The sequence below is a fragment of the Micrasema longulum genome, unplaced genomic scaffold, assembly GCF_059751315.1.
Source record: "Micrasema longulum isolate JH-2025_06_02 unplaced genomic scaffold, ASM5975131v1 h1tg000640l, whole genome shotgun sequence".
NCBI lineage: Eukaryota > Metazoa > Arthropoda > Insecta > Trichoptera > Brachycentridae > Micrasema > Micrasema longulum.
This window is the reverse complement of record NW_028277836.1, coordinates 314,778-334,952: the sequence shown is the minus strand read 5'-3', so window position 1 is coordinate 334,952 and position 20,175 is coordinate 314,778. Positions and strand designations below refer to the sequence as shown.

The 20,175-nt window shown below is 33.9% G+C and overlaps 2 protein-coding genes across 5 annotated transcripts in view; both read right to left on the bottom strand.

Annotated features, from left to right (window-relative positions):
* Positions 1 to 12,368: 12,368 nt before the first annotated feature.
* On the bottom strand, positions 12,369 to 13,786 carry Chrac-16 (chromatin accessibility complex protein 1). Its single transcript, XM_088229176.1, has 2 exons — positions 13,516 to 13,786; positions 12,369 to 13,392 (listed from the first exon to the last, which is right to left on the bottom strand). Exons 1-2 carry the CDS (start codon positions 13,657 to 13,659, stop codon positions 13,096 to 13,098), a joined length of 441 nt encoding a protein of 146 aa, XP_088085302.1. The 5' UTR covers positions 13,660 to 13,786; the 3' UTR covers positions 12,369 to 13,095.
* Positions 13,787 to 16,853: 3,067 nt separating this feature from the next.
* LOC148279941 (arginine kinase) overlaps positions 16,854 to 20,175 on the bottom strand; it is a 93,284-nt gene continuing 89,962 nt past the window's right edge. For all 4 annotated transcript variants that reach the window (XM_088229175.1, XM_088229172.1, XM_088229171.1 and 1 more), the window contains one exon: positions 16,854 to 18,141. In XM_088229175.1, coding sequence (XP_088085301.1) covers positions 17,240 to 18,141 — 902 coding nt within the window. In that variant the 3' untranslated portion in view covers positions 16,854 to 17,239. The remainder of the gene's footprint in view (positions 18,142 to 20,175) is intronic.

Genomic DNA, 20,175 nt, shown 5'->3' with positions numbered 1-20,175 from the left:
TTGCCAGGGGCGCAACCCTCAGAGGGGCGCACTTTGCCTTCTTTTCTCTTTCTCTTCTTAGAAAATAAGTTTTAGGGAGCGAAAATTCCAATCTTGCCAGGGGCACTCATGACTAATCGATTTAAAATAATTTTATAAAAACGCATTTTTCATCAAAAATATCGTTTACACTTTAAAGATTTTATTTATTTATGTTTACATATATATTTTTTTTAAAGAAAAAAGAAATATTAGCGTTCTTATAATTTACCTAAATATTTCAATTTTGGCGGCCATTTTCAACGAGTTGTAACTCACTATTAGAAAATGGAAACCAAGTTGGGGTAGAATGGGGTTCGAACCTCGGACCTCTGATCCGTGAGTCTACACTAGCCACGGGACCACAACCCGATTCATACATCATCATCATCATCAGCCGTCTCTTGTCCAATGGTGAACATAGGCCCCCCTCCTTTAGTCTCCATATCTCCCTATCCTGAGCCAACCGCATCCAACCACTTCCTGAAACTCGTCTTATGTCATCAGACCACCTTGTCTGAGGCCTGCCGACACTTCTTCTACCCGTTCTGGGTCGCCATTCCAGGACTTTTTTGATCCATCTAGAGTCTGTGGTTCTGGCCATATGACCATCCCAGCTCCATTTCTGGTTGGCAGCCCTGTGGACCACATCGGTGACCTTTGTTCTCGCTCTAATACATGTATCTGTTTTTCTGTCTGTTAACGAAATAGCCAGCATTCTCCTTTCCATGGAAGCCATGGCTTTCTGTGTCACTGATAATTTGTGTAATTTTTTTCGTGAACACAAAAGTTTCACAGCCATATGTCAGTATAGGGAGAACACAAGCGTCAACAAGTTTCTTCTTTAAGTAATGTGGGTACTTCGGAGATTTCAGGATATATGAGAGCTTACCAAAGGCAGCCCATGCTAGACCTCGCTTTCTTTCCATTTTTACCTCTTGATTATCTTTCCCGAGGTTTATTTCGTGTCCTAGGTATATGAAACTATCAACCTTTTCAATGATTTGTCCATTTACCAAGATGTTACATAATTGGTTTGCATCACTCATTATTTTAGTTTTTGAAACATTAATTTTTTTTGTATGTAACTACACATTATGCATAATTAATATTTGTCATAGAAAAATATCAATGAAAAAAATGTGGTTTTAAGATCAGATGTTATTTCAGTTTTTAGGCTCTCCTGAAAATTCTGTTTTTTTTAGTTACGACTCTTTTTTGTCAATGTGCGATACGTAGTTTTTAAATGTGTTTTTTTTTCTAATTATTTTTACTATAAAAAAAGTCAGGGCAGGTTTGTGTTTTCTGGCATGGCGTATCTAAAATATTTAAAAGCATGTTATTATAATACTGCGTGTCGCGGAGTTCGCTTTTAGCATAAGCGACACCAAATAATAAATATGCAACGGATAAGGCTAGCAATCTCCTCATTTTGTAAATACGAACAGGGCGAATGCCCTTGTCCTAAAGAATTATGTCAAAACAGCATACGAGTTGATTTTTATGTTGGGCAGAAAACTATTTACAACTTGCAAGTTTACAAACATAGATGTGGAGAGATATGGACCCAACTGCGCGATACATGATGTATGTAGAAAATATAAATTATCATTTTATTCGCATATTTCGCTTCAAATTCTAATTATTGAAGTAAGCGAGTATTCAATCGGAAATTTACTACAAATCGAATTTTTAAAAAGACAACAAATATTTACCTTTAAAATTCCTTGTCCGTGAATAAATATAACGCGTGCCTCCTAATTTATGTAAATGTCTTTAAAATTAAACAAAAATAATAATATAAGACTTTGAATAGTACAAATATATATATATTTTTTTAAATATTTCTTGATATAACTCTATAGTTAATGATTTTGTTAAATATCGTTAAAATTCCTTACTTACGTTTAACTTTTTTTAAATATTGAGCATCGAGCGCTTTCGCCTAAGTTTGGCACCTTTAGAGCTGGTAAATTGTTTACAACATTAATTTTTACATTGACATAAGAAGATCAGATTGGTATTTTATTTAAGGACAAACAACTTAAATACAATCACGACTGGTTTGCGAAACGGTTCATTTTTGTCTAGGCAATTTTTTTTTATCGGGATCAAGATATTTATTTAAAAAAAAAACATCCTAAATATGTACAAATTATACATACATACATACATGTAATAATATATGTATGTCTGTGTATGAGTACTCACATATTTATTTATATTTTTATGTATTTGATTATTTTTTAAAAATTTATACATATTTTTAAATTTGGATTATAGGCCCGAGCGTTCTTAACAATTTTACATCGATCCATAAGGTGGTTGATAGGTTTCCTCATTAAGGTTTTTTTTTAAAACAGATATTTTTTTATAATCATTGTTTAATATAAGTCCACTTATATTCACTACACATTGTCACATACATACAATATTCACACGCCCATACACAGATAACACACACCCTCACACCCTCACATATATATATATATGTATATACTCACCCTCACTAACATGTACAATAATAACACCGATACACTGACACAAGTACACAAGCACTTAGCATAAATATCATTATGCTATAGTAAAAGTTATCCTCATAATGTGATTGAGACACATTTTATATATATATTTCTACCGACATACTGAAACCATTGTATAATTTATATAATGTGTTTTGTTTTTACGAAAAAGTAAAATGAAATATAAATATTATTCCATTTATTTTGTTTATTCAGAAATACAAATAAATATATGCAACGTTATAAAAAAAAATAGCCAAATAAGTTTTTCACGTAAATACAATTATAAAAATCCAGTTAAGTTAGATATTAATAGATATTAATGTATGTAGACGTGCATGTGTGCGAGTTTTTGTGTGTGAGGATGCGTGGGTTAGTGAGTGGAGTGTGGTTTTGGTAGGTATGTGAATATGAGGGTGAGTGTATATGGGTGTGAGGGTGAGTTTATGGACATCCAAGTAAACATTTCAAAAAGGCGGTGAAAGAACACACCGAGAAAACAAAAGTGTAAGATTGTGGGAAATACAAATGTTTACAGATTATGTTGGCACTTTTATTTAGCTATTTTATGGATATTTATCAAAATCATTAGAAAACTTAAATTTTAATACGCGTGTGAGGAATTTGAGTTGGAAACACCTTGACAATTTTTCAATTATTTAGATTGGTGATACGGTTCATTACATAAAAATTTAGTTTTTACTTTTGTTGTTTTCAATATAGTAATATGCATGGACCAATTAATGCAAAGACGCACCCTGAACCTTTAAAAACGATGACACTTAACTGTTGCCTAAACGCTCAATGATGCCCAACGCATATTTAGTGCCAGCCAGGTGTGACGTTTAGAATCGAAACCAAAATGCCTGCTTGTGTCATAAAAGAGTGTTAAAACCTCTCGGATAAAGATTTAAAAAAGAATTGTGTAACTTTTCATTAATAAATCAGGTTCATAATTAAGACAACGGATCAATCGGCAAAACTGACTGAGAAGAAGCTGAGAGCACTTGAGACGTCACACGCGGAGTAATTTCAGAATACAAAATATTTCAAAGCCATAGCGCTGATAATACAATACATATTTTTTTTTCTAATGTTTGGCTTAGTGTAATAATCTTTTGACAAATTAAAAAAAACCACTGAACTTCCTCATTTAAGTATTCAATTATCATTCCCTTTCCGCACCTGATGGTGCATAGGGCACTGCATTGGTAAACCAATCACAGTGTATCTTGATATTTCTTGTTACGTAAAGGTAAGATGATCAGTCCTACGCTTCAGGTTCCAGTGCAGACTATGAAATATTGCCGTGAAAAGTATTGACTTACAGTTATGTATGTGAAATAGAACCAGAACACTAATCTAGTGTTTTCTACTCGATAACAGCTACTCATAGTGTAGTTTAGTCCATTTTGTGATATATCAGCTTGTCCATGTGTATACCATGCCTTGAGGTTTTAAATTTGATTCCCGACACGTTCGACATAAAATAAATATTTTATAATTACGTTTTTTGTAGATATTTCTTAAATAGTTAATAATATTTTTATCAAAATCATTACATGTTTTATGTCGATCGTGTCAGGAATTTAACTTAGAATCTTAAGGCATGGCAGACAAATGTGCAAACTAATACATCACAAAATGGACTAATCTACACTTAGAGTAGCCATCATCGTGTGAAAAACACTCTATTAGTGTTTTATCTCACATACAGAACTGTATAGTTAACTATAACTGTAGATATTATATCGATCCACACAGAACATAATATCATAGATAAGTTTGTTTCTCGAAGATTCCTGTCTCCTACTCTCCAACTGCACAACATCGGAGCTCCGCGTAAAAAGCAAAGCTTAGGCTGACTGCCTTGGGTATCACTGAAACGCATTTTGCTTTTCATTGCAGATTACAGCATGTTCACTCCTCGTGTCAACCAATTACTGGACATAACATTCGGCTAATTACATCTGACATGTCGGAAACTCTCCCGCATTGCCGTGTTAAATCGCGGTGTCTATTGGGTCAAGGAAATCGCACGAAGGTTGTAGGTTGGAAACTGGAAACTCGTTTGTCGGATGCTGTAGTGGAAATATCCAATCTTGCTGATACATAATATCCTGTCGGGGGAAGTTTAAGTTCAAGCCTTTGCGTCGTAGAACTATCGATTCGCCACATTGCAATTCTGGAGCTAATTTGTCGCAGTTAACATTACGTAATATTGAACAGTGAATAGATACTCAGACGCTGTAGGTAATACGATATGTTGTTTCTCGTTAGTTGTGCAAGAGTTCACATGTAGGTTTCTTAGCCATAACTTATTGCAAATAGCGAACAAAGTAGCTACCTTTGTATTTCATTTTTAAAACATCATCATAATGATCTTAACTATCCTACTCGCACCCGGGCTTCTATTTGAGACTTTCGAAATTTCGAGTCTTGGGACATTTTCAATATCGAGACTCTCGAGATGCTAGTATCGAAATGTTGAGACTAGGGCCTCGATTATGATGGGAAGATAAAGACGTCATACCTTCACCTTGACGGTATAGTTGAAGATAAATTCCCTCCAGCGATTATAAAGATATACTACCAACCCCCCACCTTTAAGTTTTGGGTAGGTACATCGATATGAATCAAGGGCAAGCGTACGTCACGGTACACATATCTACGCTCTAAAATGACAAAGCTTCAGTATGACGTCATAGTTGAAGATAAAAGTCTCCCAACCGACTACAAAGGTAACTCGATACCCCCCCCACCATCAAGTTTTGATGTAAGTACATCATTTTATACCGACGAGTCTAGAACCCCTCGATACGTTTATCTAAGCACTAAAAGTGACAAAATTTTGTTCCACGGAGCAATTTTTCCTTTAATTATGATTTATTAAAAATTTTAATCGATTTGAGGTTAGCACGTTTTTTTCTTAAAAGCCTATTAAAAATATGAGAGAGAAATAAGTAAGTTTTGAAGTCGAATTAAATTCCGACATAACTGTCACTTTAATAAAAACAAACTCCTAGATGTGGAAATAATGTCGCTAGGTTCTCTCCTATTAACAAATAAGAGTATCTAGGCGTCAGACACAGATTATATGCGTCAGAAAGTTATCACTCTAAAAAAACCATGTAGTTATTATATTTTTTCCATCTGTTTTACTATCTTTCCGAGTGTATGTATCGAGACGTTATAGGAGCCGGCTTTGTAGTCGATCGGTACAGATCGGTAGATACATACCTACAGACGATCGTTAAGTGTACCGTCTAGGTGATTTCCAAAAGTAATGCAAAATTCATGTTCAAGCGAGCATTTTTTGCTTGAATTGGGATTTATTGGAGTTTATAATCGCTTTGAAGTGAGCACTTTTTATTACAGAAGCCTATTTAAAATGAGAACTATTTTGAATGTTAATGACGTACGCGTACTAATTGTTTGCGGTCATTCCATTGGCTTGTTTCGATCATATGATGTCGATATGACAAGTAGGTAGAACATACCAAAGTAAGATACAGATAGTACAGAAGTTAAGTATACCGTCTCGATATATACAGATGAAAAATGAAGATAGCGTTCATAATCGAGGCACAGCAGTACGATTCTGAACGCACTCTAGGGGTAGAGAACTAGCGCGTAATTTACATACTAATTCAAACAAATAACGATGACAATATCATATTATATAGTATGATAATAAAAATGAAGGCAAATTTTTACAATCTAAATGCTAGCGCAGGCAACACGAAGAATCTCGCCAGGTCAAAACCGAGACTGGGGCTGTATCAATGCGGCAAGCAGGGTCTCACAGGGGCAGGGTCACAGGTCTCCTGTCATGGCCAACGTGATATATTTATTTTATAGGTGTTTCATTGCAATATTTCACTGTCCCTGTACTGTCACCTAAAACTTAAGACTTTCATGTGGCAGATGATTGAAATACGCTTAAATCAGTGTCGTACTGAGTGCGGAAAGGTAAATTAATGAAGATGATTGAAAACCGTTAACTTATAAGAACGTTGGTAATAATAGTAGATAGGTCAAATATTTTTTAAAAAAAAACGACAGTTCCTAAGCAAAAAACGAGTTGGATGATGACATACAAATCTCATTTTTAATGATGCGTGTTCTTGGTCTTCGCCAAGAATTTAAATAAAACGGAAATAAAAATTCATGTCAATTTTTTTAAATGTAATTCGAATGTTAGTGAGACATCTATGAATTAAAATGTTAAGTTTCTTAACAAATCGGATCACAGATGTCACTAAACTCCAAAAGAAAATTTTAATTTAAAAATAAATCAAATAAGAAACTCTGGAAATATAAGGAGAAAAATAAAATAGATACGTCCATTTAAATCTGAAATTTAATCTTTGCTTTATGTGTGGGTAATTTTTCGAGCCATTTTTTGCTCTCAACCAAAAATTGGGTTTACGTCTTATCGTCCGATGTTTATTGTCTGCAAAATACGGTAATCATTTAAATGTGCGCGCGTAAGCAAGAAAAATTGTAAGTTTATATGGTTCTACGACTGACAAACACATTAACATTGGCTTAATATTGAACATTCAAACGCACTGTACCAGCATATTGAAATAAAAGTTAATAAATAATGAGAAAAATTATAAATATTTTTATTTTTTTAAACTTGAGAATCAACACAGAGATCGACAATACTTATGAGAATGGAAACTGGAAATCTAGGAATTAACAAGGCTTATGGTCTGTTATTGGCTGACTCAAGAGAACACTTTCCTCACAAACATACACATTGACATTCACCATTCTGCCTATGTTTGAGCATCGATATTTCTTCAATTCTTCTAAAAATCGATGGCTACTCTCAGGTCGAAATCCTGAAAAATAAAATCCAGCAGAAATAAGTCAGCCTTATAGTATAGTGGTTGGCGCATTCGCCAACTAAGTTTAAGGTCCCAAGTTTGATTCCTGGCGTGTTGACATGAAATATTTATCAAAAAGGTAGTTTAAGAATATAATATTTGTCTGTCCCTAGACTGGTATCTGAAGGGTAAGATTGATCGCCTTACCTTCATGTAACATATAAAAAGATATGCTGTATCTAGCTTTTTAATGTAGTGCTCTATGAACCATCTGGTGCAGACGGTATGATGATGATATTGTAAAATAATTTTGTCGTGAGTTTCAAAACCGGCTCTGGATGGATTTTGAGACCAAAAGTTTTTGTGGGACTTTCATTCAATCACGTATACTCTCATTTGTGTACTAACCCTTCTTTAGTAGGTTCATTCCGTTCCTAATTAACTTTGTGGTCAAACATTTTACTAAGCGTTTTTAAATATTTGTATATGAGCACATACCAACTTTTCTATGTCTACCGATTTGTTGACGTATTCGTCTCTTCGTCAGGACACTAATTAACAATTATTGATAATATAACACCTTTATTCAAGGTTAAAATTAGTTTTCTGGTACAGTTTGATGCCGCAGTTGACTTTATATGAAAGGGTTGTACTTATATAAAAACATAACTTATGTGAATTTTTTTTTTTTTAATTTGTGACATAATGCCTTCTTCCACTCATGTCTTCCATTCCAAATTTCACTGCATGATGAAGAATACAGTTCTGTATGAAATATGCTGTAATAAAAATCCTGAATAAAAAGAATCAATTGAAGATAAGTCTGCCTCATTTTCTAGTGGTTGATGAGTTCGCCTACCAATCTTGAGGTCCTGGGTTCGATTCCTGATAGGGTAGACATTAATATTGATTTTAAAGATTTTTTTAAGGGCAATATTTCATTGTTTTTGGACTGACGCCTGAAGCATAATGACATTCCTTCATATGCCATATGATCGAACTCACTACATTTGGTTTACCAATGTAGTGCCCTATGCTCCAAGGGGTGCAGTAAAGGGGATGATGATAATAATTCAAAACTACATATTTCCACTTTGTAAATTATTTTGGAACAGTAGCAAATTACTAGCAACATACAAAAACACATAAAAAACAAAATATAACCGGGCCAGTTATTCTCTAATCAAAAATTATAAGAATTTTATTTCTTAAATGAAGCAAAAAATAAAATAAAATAGAAAGAAATTAAAAATATTAAGAAAATGAAAGCATGAGGCAGGTATGTAGTAATAATCTAGGATAACAACAATTGGAAAACCCTCCTCTTAAAAAAGCTTAACAAGTCTAAAGATATCAATGTTTCTCGCAGTGTCTATATGAAACTTGTTATATTGATTACACATGCGAGATAGACGGTTTATAATATCCTATACTAAAGGAGAAATGATCAACTCTGAATTTATCTGGATTACACAGTTATGAGTTAGTGTGTACAATAATATTACTAACACATTTTATGCGGGCTTTGCTATCATGTAACAGGTTATTGTAGCGGGCAAAAATCGTTAAAAAAATAAATAACTATTACTTTTTAAAAAATCACTATCGCGCTTTAGGAAAACATCAGTTATCTTTTAGTGAAATTTTGCAACACACTCACCATATACTACTTATGATAATCTAATAAGAGAAAGAGTAGAAGTTGAATTTCCAAATATTAAATGTTTTTGTAAATCGTTAGACAGAGTAGATTCAATTAAATATTTAGGCATTTATATAGATGGGAATTTAAGATGGACTAATCAAATCGATAATATTAAAAATAAATTAAATAAGCAAATTTACTTTTTTAAAACTATAAGAAATATAATAAGCCTAAAAGAACTTGTAGAAATATATTATGCAATAACTCAATTGGTTTTGGATTATGGAATAATTGGATGAGGATGTGCAAATGACACACTGATAAAACAAATAATAATTGCACAAAAAACTTTAATAATAATTATCTTAAGAGTCCCTATCAGAACTAGCTCCCTCGGTTTATTCGAAAATCTTAATGTAAAACAACTTTATGTAAAAGCTCTGTTACTATACCCACATAAACATTATTCTCTAACTTCCGTTATAAATACAAGAGTTACTAGATACTGATGCTGCAAAAAAAAAATAATAGAACCTTCGGTCAAAGAAGATTGGTCTACTACTTGGTTAAAGTGTACAATCTACTTCCATTATCCATAAGGACAATTAGTAAGTACTCTCAATATAAAATTGCTATTAAGAAACGGATAGTGGGGGTGGTTGCGCACGGATCGATGAGTGGATCAAGCCAAATAGGTAAAATGTGTGTACTGTTTATGAAATTTGTTCTATTGGTCTGTATAAATTGGTTATGTTTGTTATGATTATTTTAGTTTATATTGTTTATAATGTTAATGATAATTAGGTTGATTAGATTAATTACGTATTTTTATTATTATTATGTTAACTTTGTTAAACAACTAATTTAAGGCATGTTTCACATTTTGTAAAATGTTTCCCTCGGCATGGGACACCCCCCAGTGAGGGAACATTATTCTGTATAAAAAATAGAATACAAGCAATGTAAAAGTAAAGATAAATAAATAAAATAAATAACACAATAAAAAAATATACCGGTGGACAAACAACACTCCATATTATAAAAAATGCAATCAGAAAATGTCGCAATTTTGCTCACCAATCATATAACAAAAATGTAAGGAAAGAAGACATATAATTTATCAACTCATTGAGTAAACAAATCATCTTACACACAAGCTCTCATGTTTCCTATAAGAACTGTTCAAGAGCATGTGTGTATGTAAATGGACACTTATCTTACTTTTTATAGATGTGTGAGTGTGTAATTTGGAGCATCTTGGAACATTGACATAAAATACTTGGACGAAACAATTAAGTAGATCTATCTTTCCCGCCTTTAAAGTTGAGCCGGCATAGCGGGTATTTCTACCCTTCCTGTCGGTAAGCACCAGTCAGGCGTGCGGGTAGAACTACCTTTCCTTACGAAATGTATGAAGGTGGTAGTTAACAAGTTCTGTGTCGACTATCAAAATGTATTTGACACAGTCTAAGTCTGGGCAGTATTTAAAGCAATGCATCAAGCATGCAAAGACTAGCTGCAACATTGAAATGGTGTTGGGTTGGTCATGTTGCTCACAGCTCAGATGATAGATGGGTGGAACGCCTCTGGTGTTGGCGCCCTCGGATCATTACTAGAGACCCCGGACGACCCTAACTCCGCTGGAGAGACGACATTGCGAAGCATGCGGAAAGCGGTGGACACAAAAAACCCAAGACTGTTTGGCGTGGAGGACGATGGAGGAGGCATTCATTCATTTAGGAGTGGACGGAAACAGGCTGAAGAAGTTAATTTTATACGACCAGGCAAGGTCAAATATGTTTCTTTTTTTTCCCAGACTATTTAGTTTGAAAAACGATCTTGATAGTTGCGTAGGTTATTTTTCCCAGACCCGAAAGCTTGTGTTCAAACATTTTGGTTGAACAGATTCTACTTTTTTATAAACATTCCGTAGTGAGGATCCCCCCATATTGGCGAACCATATTCTAAGATACTTTGAATTAATGATAAATATTGAGAGTATCTGATTTTTTTTTAAAAGATAAAGAGACAAATTTCATGCATTTAAAAGTTTTGATTCATTTAAAGGAGTTTTAACTATCAAAAGGTTCGCAGTGAGTCAAATCTTGCTGGAGGGTGTGATTCTGTAAAATGCTGCAAATGCCCAGTTGCATTTTACCGGCAACACTACTGACTAGTTCAATTCGTTAGCGTCCATGTCGCGATCCCTGGACAATGGGATCACACTCATAAAGGTGTAATTACAGCAGATAACAGGTGAAAACGAGAACCAACCAGCTAAGGGAGGGTAACACTGAGAGAAAAATCCATCAGAGAAGGCAACGGGAAACCACGCAGGTCATATTTTCCCAGGAATCACTACGGCGAGCATAGAAATGGTATCGCTGTAGTGATCGCCAATGTCTGGGGGACCCCGACAAGGCCCTGGAAGAAGAAACATTTTGTATAGTATATTTATGTCATATACAAGTATTGAGAAGTGCCATTCTTTTACAACAGTTTAATAATACACAAAAGTTGTGTAATGTTTGACGCGATCGTCTTCCTGGATTCGATTCCTGGCAGGGTGAACGTGAAATATTGATAAAATAAATAAAACAACTTTGTTTTTAAGCACTAATTTTTTTTTTTCTTCTGACCAGTTTTAAAGCTACACAATCTTATTTTTCAAGGTATACTTAACTAATGAATTCTATCTTATTTTAGTCTAAAGTAGTACTAAAGGAAATATTGTTTATTTGGTTATTTTTTTATTTTTTCTTGACTCTTTAGTCCACTCCTGTCAAGTTTTGAGCTAATCCATCTCACATTACAAGACAAAAAGACTTGATTTATTACTTTCATACACACTAACTGATAGACTAAAATAGGATAGAATTCATTAGTTAAGTATGCTTTGAAAAATAAGCTTGTGTAGCTTTGAAACCGGGCAGTAGGAAAAAAAAAGTGGTTCAACACAAAGTAGTTTAATTTATTTTATTATAATGAATAACCACAAAGTTAATGCTTCAAATATAAAATTTATGTGAAATATTGATTTTAAAGATTTTTGAAAGTGGAATATTTCATTGTTCCTGGACGGGCACCTAAAGCGTAAGACTAATTACTTTACCTTTATGTAACAGGTGATTAAATTATGCTGCATTTAGTATGATGGTTACTAATAAAATGCATAAAAATTCCCAATACATTTGGAAGTGAGTTGAATATTATTATTGGGCGGTGTTTTATAAGGCTACAAATATTATTTTAAACTACCATAAATCTCTTTCATTAATAAATAAACAAATGTAAATAAATTCATTGTTTGGTGTAAACGAAGTGAATAATTAAAAAATAATCATATTTATGTTCAACCACAATGTTTTTAATATTCAGAACACTAATTTTTAAATGAATAAAACACTAGTTTATGTTGCACAGATTCTTACAAGTTTAAACCGATTGAATATACAGTAGAGTCCCGCTAATCCGAAAGTCCGGTTAATACTAACATACCCGGAACGAAATAATTAGTTTTTTTATGCGACAAAAATATGAATTTCTTAAGGAATTAATGCTTAAAGGGGTGAAAATAAGTGCATGTTGTCGAATCAATTAACAAACAAATTAAATATTTATTCAATACAGTACACTTTTTTTAATTGATAATTACATTACGTACAGTACAATGTAACTAGGCTATCAAAACAATGTAAAAACTTAGGCAAAAACGTTAGTTAAAAAAATGTATTCTGTACTATCTACATACTATACGCCACTATTAAAACATAAGAGACTCGTTCTTTCACTTCCCGCCACGTCTTCACGGTTATTTCGGCTAATCCGAACAAGGTCCGGTCCTAACTAGTTCGGCTTGTCGGGACTGTACTATATGTATAAATTAGCTCACAATTTAAATCCATAAAGATCTCATAGTATATAGTATGATTTAAAGAAAATTTATAATGTCTATAAAAGGTGTGGTTATTGCATCTGTTTATTTTGAGTATTCAGAGATGTTTTTACATAATAAGCACGGGATATTTGAAAAAATACAATGGAAAGTCCGTTTCACTATTATTTTACACTCTCATTTCTTTTTTCCATTTTCTTCTTTTTCTTCGTCCTCTTCAGCTTCTTCGCTTTCTTCTTCTTCGCTGGCTTCTTCACTACCACTTTCACTAGACTCAGAGTCATCTTCTCCTCTACTTTCTTTTTTCGCCATAAGTTCTCTAAACTGCCGGACGGTTATCTTCCGGGGCATAATCTCTCGAAGAAAATCTAATGTGTCATCATTTTGGACAACTTCGGCTATGTGTTTGTACTCTAAAGATTTTGATTTACTATCTATGTATGCCATTTTTGCTAAATCAGCTATAAAGAGTTCCTGTAAAAAATCGTTAAATGTAACTGTGTTCCGAAAGAACAACAAAAAACATAATATTATATGAGTTCAAGGAATTCAATAGATTTTTTAAGGTTATTAATACATTATTATTTAAATGCTTACGGTAACTTTGGTTACAAGAAATAGAGGAGTTTGTCCAACAACATCAACGTCCGGGGAACTTTTCATGATAGTTTTCACTCTAGAAATAGGTAAGTGCAGTTCTTTTACTTTCATCGGCGAAATATGTTTTTCTAATCCCGCCATTTTCTCAATTCAAGCAAACTAACAAACAAAACAATAGCTGATATACTACTCACAGATTTGGTATACTAAAACAGATACTGAAATCTGAACGACTGACAGTTTAAGTCATAGACTAAACATAAATGTCAAATTTAATGTCGTAGATGTTGGTGAAGTAATTTTTCCATAGACAAATACAAAATGGCTACCCATTTTTACCAGTTCATTTAGAGAAATATAATACATTTCGCTAATTTTTATTTATATTCAGAACAACAACTTACTGTCCTGTATCATAAAATTATTGAGTAAAGTGTAATTTTTATTTAAAGTGCGCAATGTTTGATTTAAATTCATCATCATCATTCCCCTTTTCGCACTTAATGGTGCATATGGCACTGCATTGATACACCAACTGCAGCGTATCTTAATATTTTTTGTTACACGAATGAAAGATGATCAGTCTTTCGCTTCAGGTGCCAGTCCAGGAGCTATGAAATATTCTAGCGTTAAAACACATTTATAAAATAAATATTTCACGTCTACCATGTCGGGAATTGAACCCGAGACCTCTTGCGTGGTAAGCAAATACGCTGACGAAGCTGATAAATTAATTTAATGTAGATTTATAAAGAGATTGATTTTAGTCGATTTAATGTAATATAAGAAACATGTTTTATCGTAAACAATGGTGTATAAAATAATAAATGAAGGAAATATTGAATAGGTATTTACTGCACTTAGAAAAAAAAAAATAATGATACAGAGATTACTTGTATTTACAAGGATAAGAAAATAATAGCTCCCCAACAAAAAAATATGCACTTATAGTAGTGAAATCCGTGTAACCACGTAATAATAGTAGAGATAAAAAAGTTTTTAAAAAACCATTACCTATGGATTCTGAAAAATTTTATAGCTACATTACCAATAATTTTAAAATTTCAAGTACTTAAACAATATTGCAAAATTTGGAATACCCCTAGTAAACCCTTGAAATTCCAGCGGGCTAGAGCGGGGTTTTGACCATTACGCATTATTGTATAAATTTTATTTGTTTGCTTCTTGTTTAGGTGTTATGGCAAAACTAATAATCTACTCATTTCTTTTTTTTTTTGACAAAACCTATCCTAACAAAGATTTTGAAGATTGGAAATGGAAGTTGCAAAAATGTAGTTGTCAAAAAGGTTTTTAAAACAAGATGTAATCATTAAATGGAAGAAGTGTTATAGACTCGCCACTCACAAGTCCGAGGTTTGAACCCAGCTCTATTACAACTCGATTCCCATTTTAAAGCACAGCTATTTCAGATTAGTTAAAAATAACACCAAATGAATTTTTTATGTAAATTGCAGAAAACTCAGTAGTTTCATCAAAAAATGTCAAGGCAAATTATTGTTCTTCGTGTATGTAAGTGCCTAGTCTGAAAAATACTCGGTAATTTATTGTAAGAAAAAAATACAACTTGGGTTTATTTTGTCTTTCTCAATAAAGTTAAATTTGTTTAGCAACCTCGAAAAAGTTGTACAATATAATCAATGATTTATTGAATGTTTTTGGTCAATCAATTTTTACCTTACAGACATTATTACAATGAAAAGTTAACAGAGTTATTAATTATATTTAATTGCCTGTACTATTTTTATTTAATGTACGGTTGTGATTCAAGATATACTTGGTCTTTTTTTAAAAATATTTTTTATAGCTCTATTTTTTAGATGGCCGTAATGGATTATTTTTTGCACAATGTGCACGTTCATTGTATGAAACCAATGTGCTATAATTTGTACGCATAAACTTTTTATTGCTTTTTTTTCGTTAACATTCTTTATATTATTACAAGTGTTTATTTATAGAAACTATGTATTTTGTGAATGGTAAAAGGTACTGCGTGCCATTCATATTAATAAACAAATAAATGTTCACTACAGGTAATCGACGGAGATATTTCACATTTTCAAACAATTATAAACACATTTTCGGGGAGAAAAATCGATTTTACTTTACAGGCAACTGAAGATAACTCTGTCAATATCCTATTTAATCGGGAGTCCAGATTCACTTTTATTACCAACTAGCGGACCCGACAGACGTTGTTCTGCCCGAACGTTGGCTTGCCTGCTATAAGCTGTTTTAATAAACTTTTTTTTCGTAATTAATTACACATGTTGTTTATTTTGGACTTTTTTGAGCTATTAATATTAATATTTATTTCATTTGTACCTGTATTAAGATAAGAAAATGTCTTTCCCATTGTTGGAATGGACTGTATAAGTCCGTCAATAAATAGAAAAATGAATAAAAAAAATAAAAAATGACTGTATCGTGAAAGCGTGCAAAAACTTTTCGTATAAAAGGAAAAATACTTTTCATTGATATGTAGGTACCTGAGTACTTGTTTGTGGTTGAATTCCAAAACATGAAATAATAATTTTTCAAATAAAGAATTCTTTTTGCAAATGTCAAACTTTACGCTACTTACCGGCAGGGATGCATTCTATGTAATAGAATCCGTTTTTCAAAAATGTCTCGAATGTCGGTAAAATTTTTTTGAACATTACTAAAAATCCATTAAAAATATGTTTACATGTAGAAATTAAGAAATTGTTATGAAATTAATCATTTCAGTTTCCATTGAAAATAATTGATGTTTGTAAACGTTAAAATACAAACTTTTTTAATTTACAAAAGAACAACATTCTACAATTTTTTTGGAATATGCATTTCAGTCGAATGCAACCCTGGAAAATCGATGAAAACACATATATGTTTCTAACTTTTTTTCTACTCAATATATTGAAGATGTTATTGTTTGTAAACCTTGAGAACGTGAATTAGAAAAATTTGCAAAAAACCGCACGTAAATCTGTCAAGCCATTTTCGAGTTTTTGCGAGACACAACACAGCGATTCATTTTTATATATATAGAAGATAGATAGATAGATAGAAGATATATAGATAGAAGATAGATAGATAGATGTATTTTATAAGTCCAAATACTTTATTACAAAGAAATTGTTTTATGAATAATCAATAAATTTATCGTAATTTAATTCACTTTGTTTTAATATTTAATTGTACTTTTTTAATGTTTCTTAAAAAAATTTATATGGATACAATACCGATTTGTTGGTTTTGTAAAAAAAAAACATTAAATTTTATTAGTAACTAGTCATGCTTTGTAAATGCGTAAGTAACCAATGACAACAACGGTGTAGTTTTATTAATAATGTCTTTATTTTTTTTTACCTTAAGGTAATGTTACAATAAAATGTAGGTGGTAACAGGTGGTGTGAGTTTCCCCAGCATGTTGTGCACTTCTTTCACGACTGTCCTCACAGAAGACAAAAGACTAGAAAGCCCGATCAACTAGCGAAAATATACCATTTTGGTTTCGGCGTCTACTCGCCGAACTGTGCCTACGAGCGAACGCAAAAACATTCAAGCTAGGTTTGGGTACAAGTTTATCGAGACATCTCCGAAATAAACTAATTTAACGTAACAGTAATAAAAGATAAGTTAAACAATAATTTACAAAATACTGATACACGACATCTTCAGAGGAAACGACGACGCGAGGATGGAGTGTCGTCGGGAGTTCTTACATCTCCTTCTCGATCTTGATGAGCTCAGCGATGCCGTCGTACATCTCCTTGACGGCGTCGTACTCCGTCAGGCCCATGCGCCTCTTGTTGGAGATGTCGTACACCCCTCCCTCAGCCTCCGTGTGCTCCCCGCGGGTTCCGCGCACCTGCAGGTTGTAGCGGCCGGCGACCTCGTCGAGCTTGGCCTTGTTGGCCGCCAGCTTGGGCACCTTGATGTGCACGGAGGCGCGCACGGTGGTGCCGAGGTTGGTGGGGCAGAAGGTCAGGAAGCCCAGGCGGTCGTTGTGAGAGAAGGGGATGCGCTTCTCGATGTCGTTGACGGCGGTCACCAGGCGGCTGAACACCTGGCCCAGGTCACCGCCCATCTGCATGGAGATGAGGCGGAGGTGGTCCTCCTCGTTGCACCACACCAGGAATGTCTTGGCATCGTTGTGGTAGATACCGCGGCCGGAGGGCCAGAAGCGGCACGCGTTGGCGGCCTGCAGGAAGCGATCTCCCTCCTTGAAGAGGAAGTGGTCGTCGATCAGCTGCTGCTGCACGTCCTTGGACATGCCGGTGAGGGGGTAGAACTTGCCCTTGAGCTCTCCCTCGAGCCCCGACAGGGTGCTGGAGACCTTGGTCTCCATCTCCTTGTACTGCTCCTCGGTCAGGCAGGGGTTGAAGGGGTACCCCTCCATGGAGCGACCGCAGCGCACGCGGGTGGACACCACGTACTCGCCGGCGGGGTCGAGATTTCCCAGGCTGCTCACATCTCCCCAGTTCTTGGGAGGGTGCTTGTCGCCCTTCTTGAATCCCGTGTGGTAGTCTTCGATAATGGGGTCGAACAGCTCCCCGAATACTGTGTAGGCCTCGGCGTCAGGGGCATAGATTCCCACTCCGGAGTCGTGGTTCTCCAAACCTGGGCAAAAAATAGAAAAAAATCCATTAAGATCGGTAGGTATACGTTATTATTTATATTGAGACCATTTTCACAAAAACAGCGCTGTATAAATTATCTAACCGGCGAGCTATGAGGATTGCCAATAAGAAGGCGCAAAATTAACGTTAAAAAAGTTATTATTTAGATACATAGCTGATTATTCACTGTAATAATCTGAGTTGTTATTTATGATACATGTAGTAATATCATAAATATGTCGCAAGGCACCTAAATAGCACACAGACATTAATGATTCAACCCCACAACCTAAAGAAATACCGAAACCCAAGTTTCTACCTGAAATAAATATACGGAAGGAGCCCAAACAAATAAAAACACAAAGGCAATGAAACACCTGTTAGTATAACATGTTATTGAAATTTCTAGAGTGACTTGGCTCAAAAAGGTTTACCAATACATTATTATGTTAGAAAAATACCTAACCTAATACTTAAGAAGCTTGTATCTTCGTCTTCTAATTCTTTTATTGGCATGTTCACCTCCCTAAGTAAGACAAACTAAATAGATATAAACTATAATAAAGTAAATAAAACAACTTTGTTTTAAACCACTAATTTTTATTTTTCACCGACCGGTTTCAAAGCAAACAAGCTTCTTTGTCAAGGTTTACGTAACTAATGAATTGATTCCTTTATATTTTATTTCTATCATGTTTACTAAATACTACACGTGGACCCAATAAATCAAGTGTTTTTTTTCTTACCCGGGTGGTAATCTGATATCATTATTTTCGAAGTAAGCCAGGAGAGGACTAAAAGAAATATTGTTTATTTGGTTATTAATTATTGTTTTCTTATTATGAATCGCTTTCTTAATTTCTAAGATTTCGAAGCCCACAAAGTTAGTGCTTCAAATATAAACTATTTTATTCATTTATGAAACACCACAGCGTTGAGCGGTTCCTAGAGATGTCCAATGTCTCCGAGTTTTGGTTTTAGACATTGAATGTTAATTATAATAACGGGTAAATAATTTACATGTATACTTTGAGTGCATATGACACGCCGGATAGCGCCGCGATCTTGCTACACGCGAGGGTTGCTTGTATTATAGGGTCCCTGACTTCCTGTCGTGCCGTGAGTAGGGTAGGGTAATACCGGACGCCCTTGAGGGCTAAGAATAGCGAGTAAGTTGACGTGTCGGGCAAATATTAAATTTCGTCAGGTCAAGGGCAAGATCGCGATAAAACAAACTAGTTTCATGTTTCGGTTAAAGTAAAGAACCGTGCCAAAGAAAATGCAAGTAAGTGTTGAGCATATATTATTTTCAACCTGTTTGTAAAACATAACAGCAAAAATTTTAACGTGTTTTAAATTTAAACAGTCTAGTTAAACAATAATTCTGATTAGTATTATCCAGATTTGGATTAAAGTAAAACGAATAATGCAAAAAAAATATTTAGTAGTTTTAGAATAACGTTTATTTACACAAAGAAACAATATTGGATATGTTCATGTACATGCAAGAAAAAGTTGTTTTACACGAATCTGAATAAAATTATTATCATACCTCGGAATTGGATTTATCTGTTAAACTGAATTATCAGCTTTGAGATAAGATTCTATAAATTCAATACGCATAAAAGCGTGAATGAAATATAAAGGTTTTAAAAATATTTAGCCTTTTTACGCGAAGAGAAAGGCGTTTTAAAACGACACGACATCATTCCGACAATCAAGCATCATTTGAACAATTTTTCTTTGTATAGGTAAATACTGTGCAATATTTTTTCTGTCGACCATATACTTTTTAACGTTTGAATTTGGTTTAGCCATAAAAATTTATAGCAGAAAAGAGCGGTTAATTTTTAGCGATTACCATAGTATTCAAAAGAGTTGAATTTGGTACTTCGAAGAGTCGAGGCAGCGGTCACGTACATCCGAGTAGATAGTTTGTATGAATCATCGCTAGTAACTATTTCACGAAAGGTAAACGACCCGTTGCAGGTAACACCAGACGTATTATTGTGCAACTATTATCAATATAAACTCA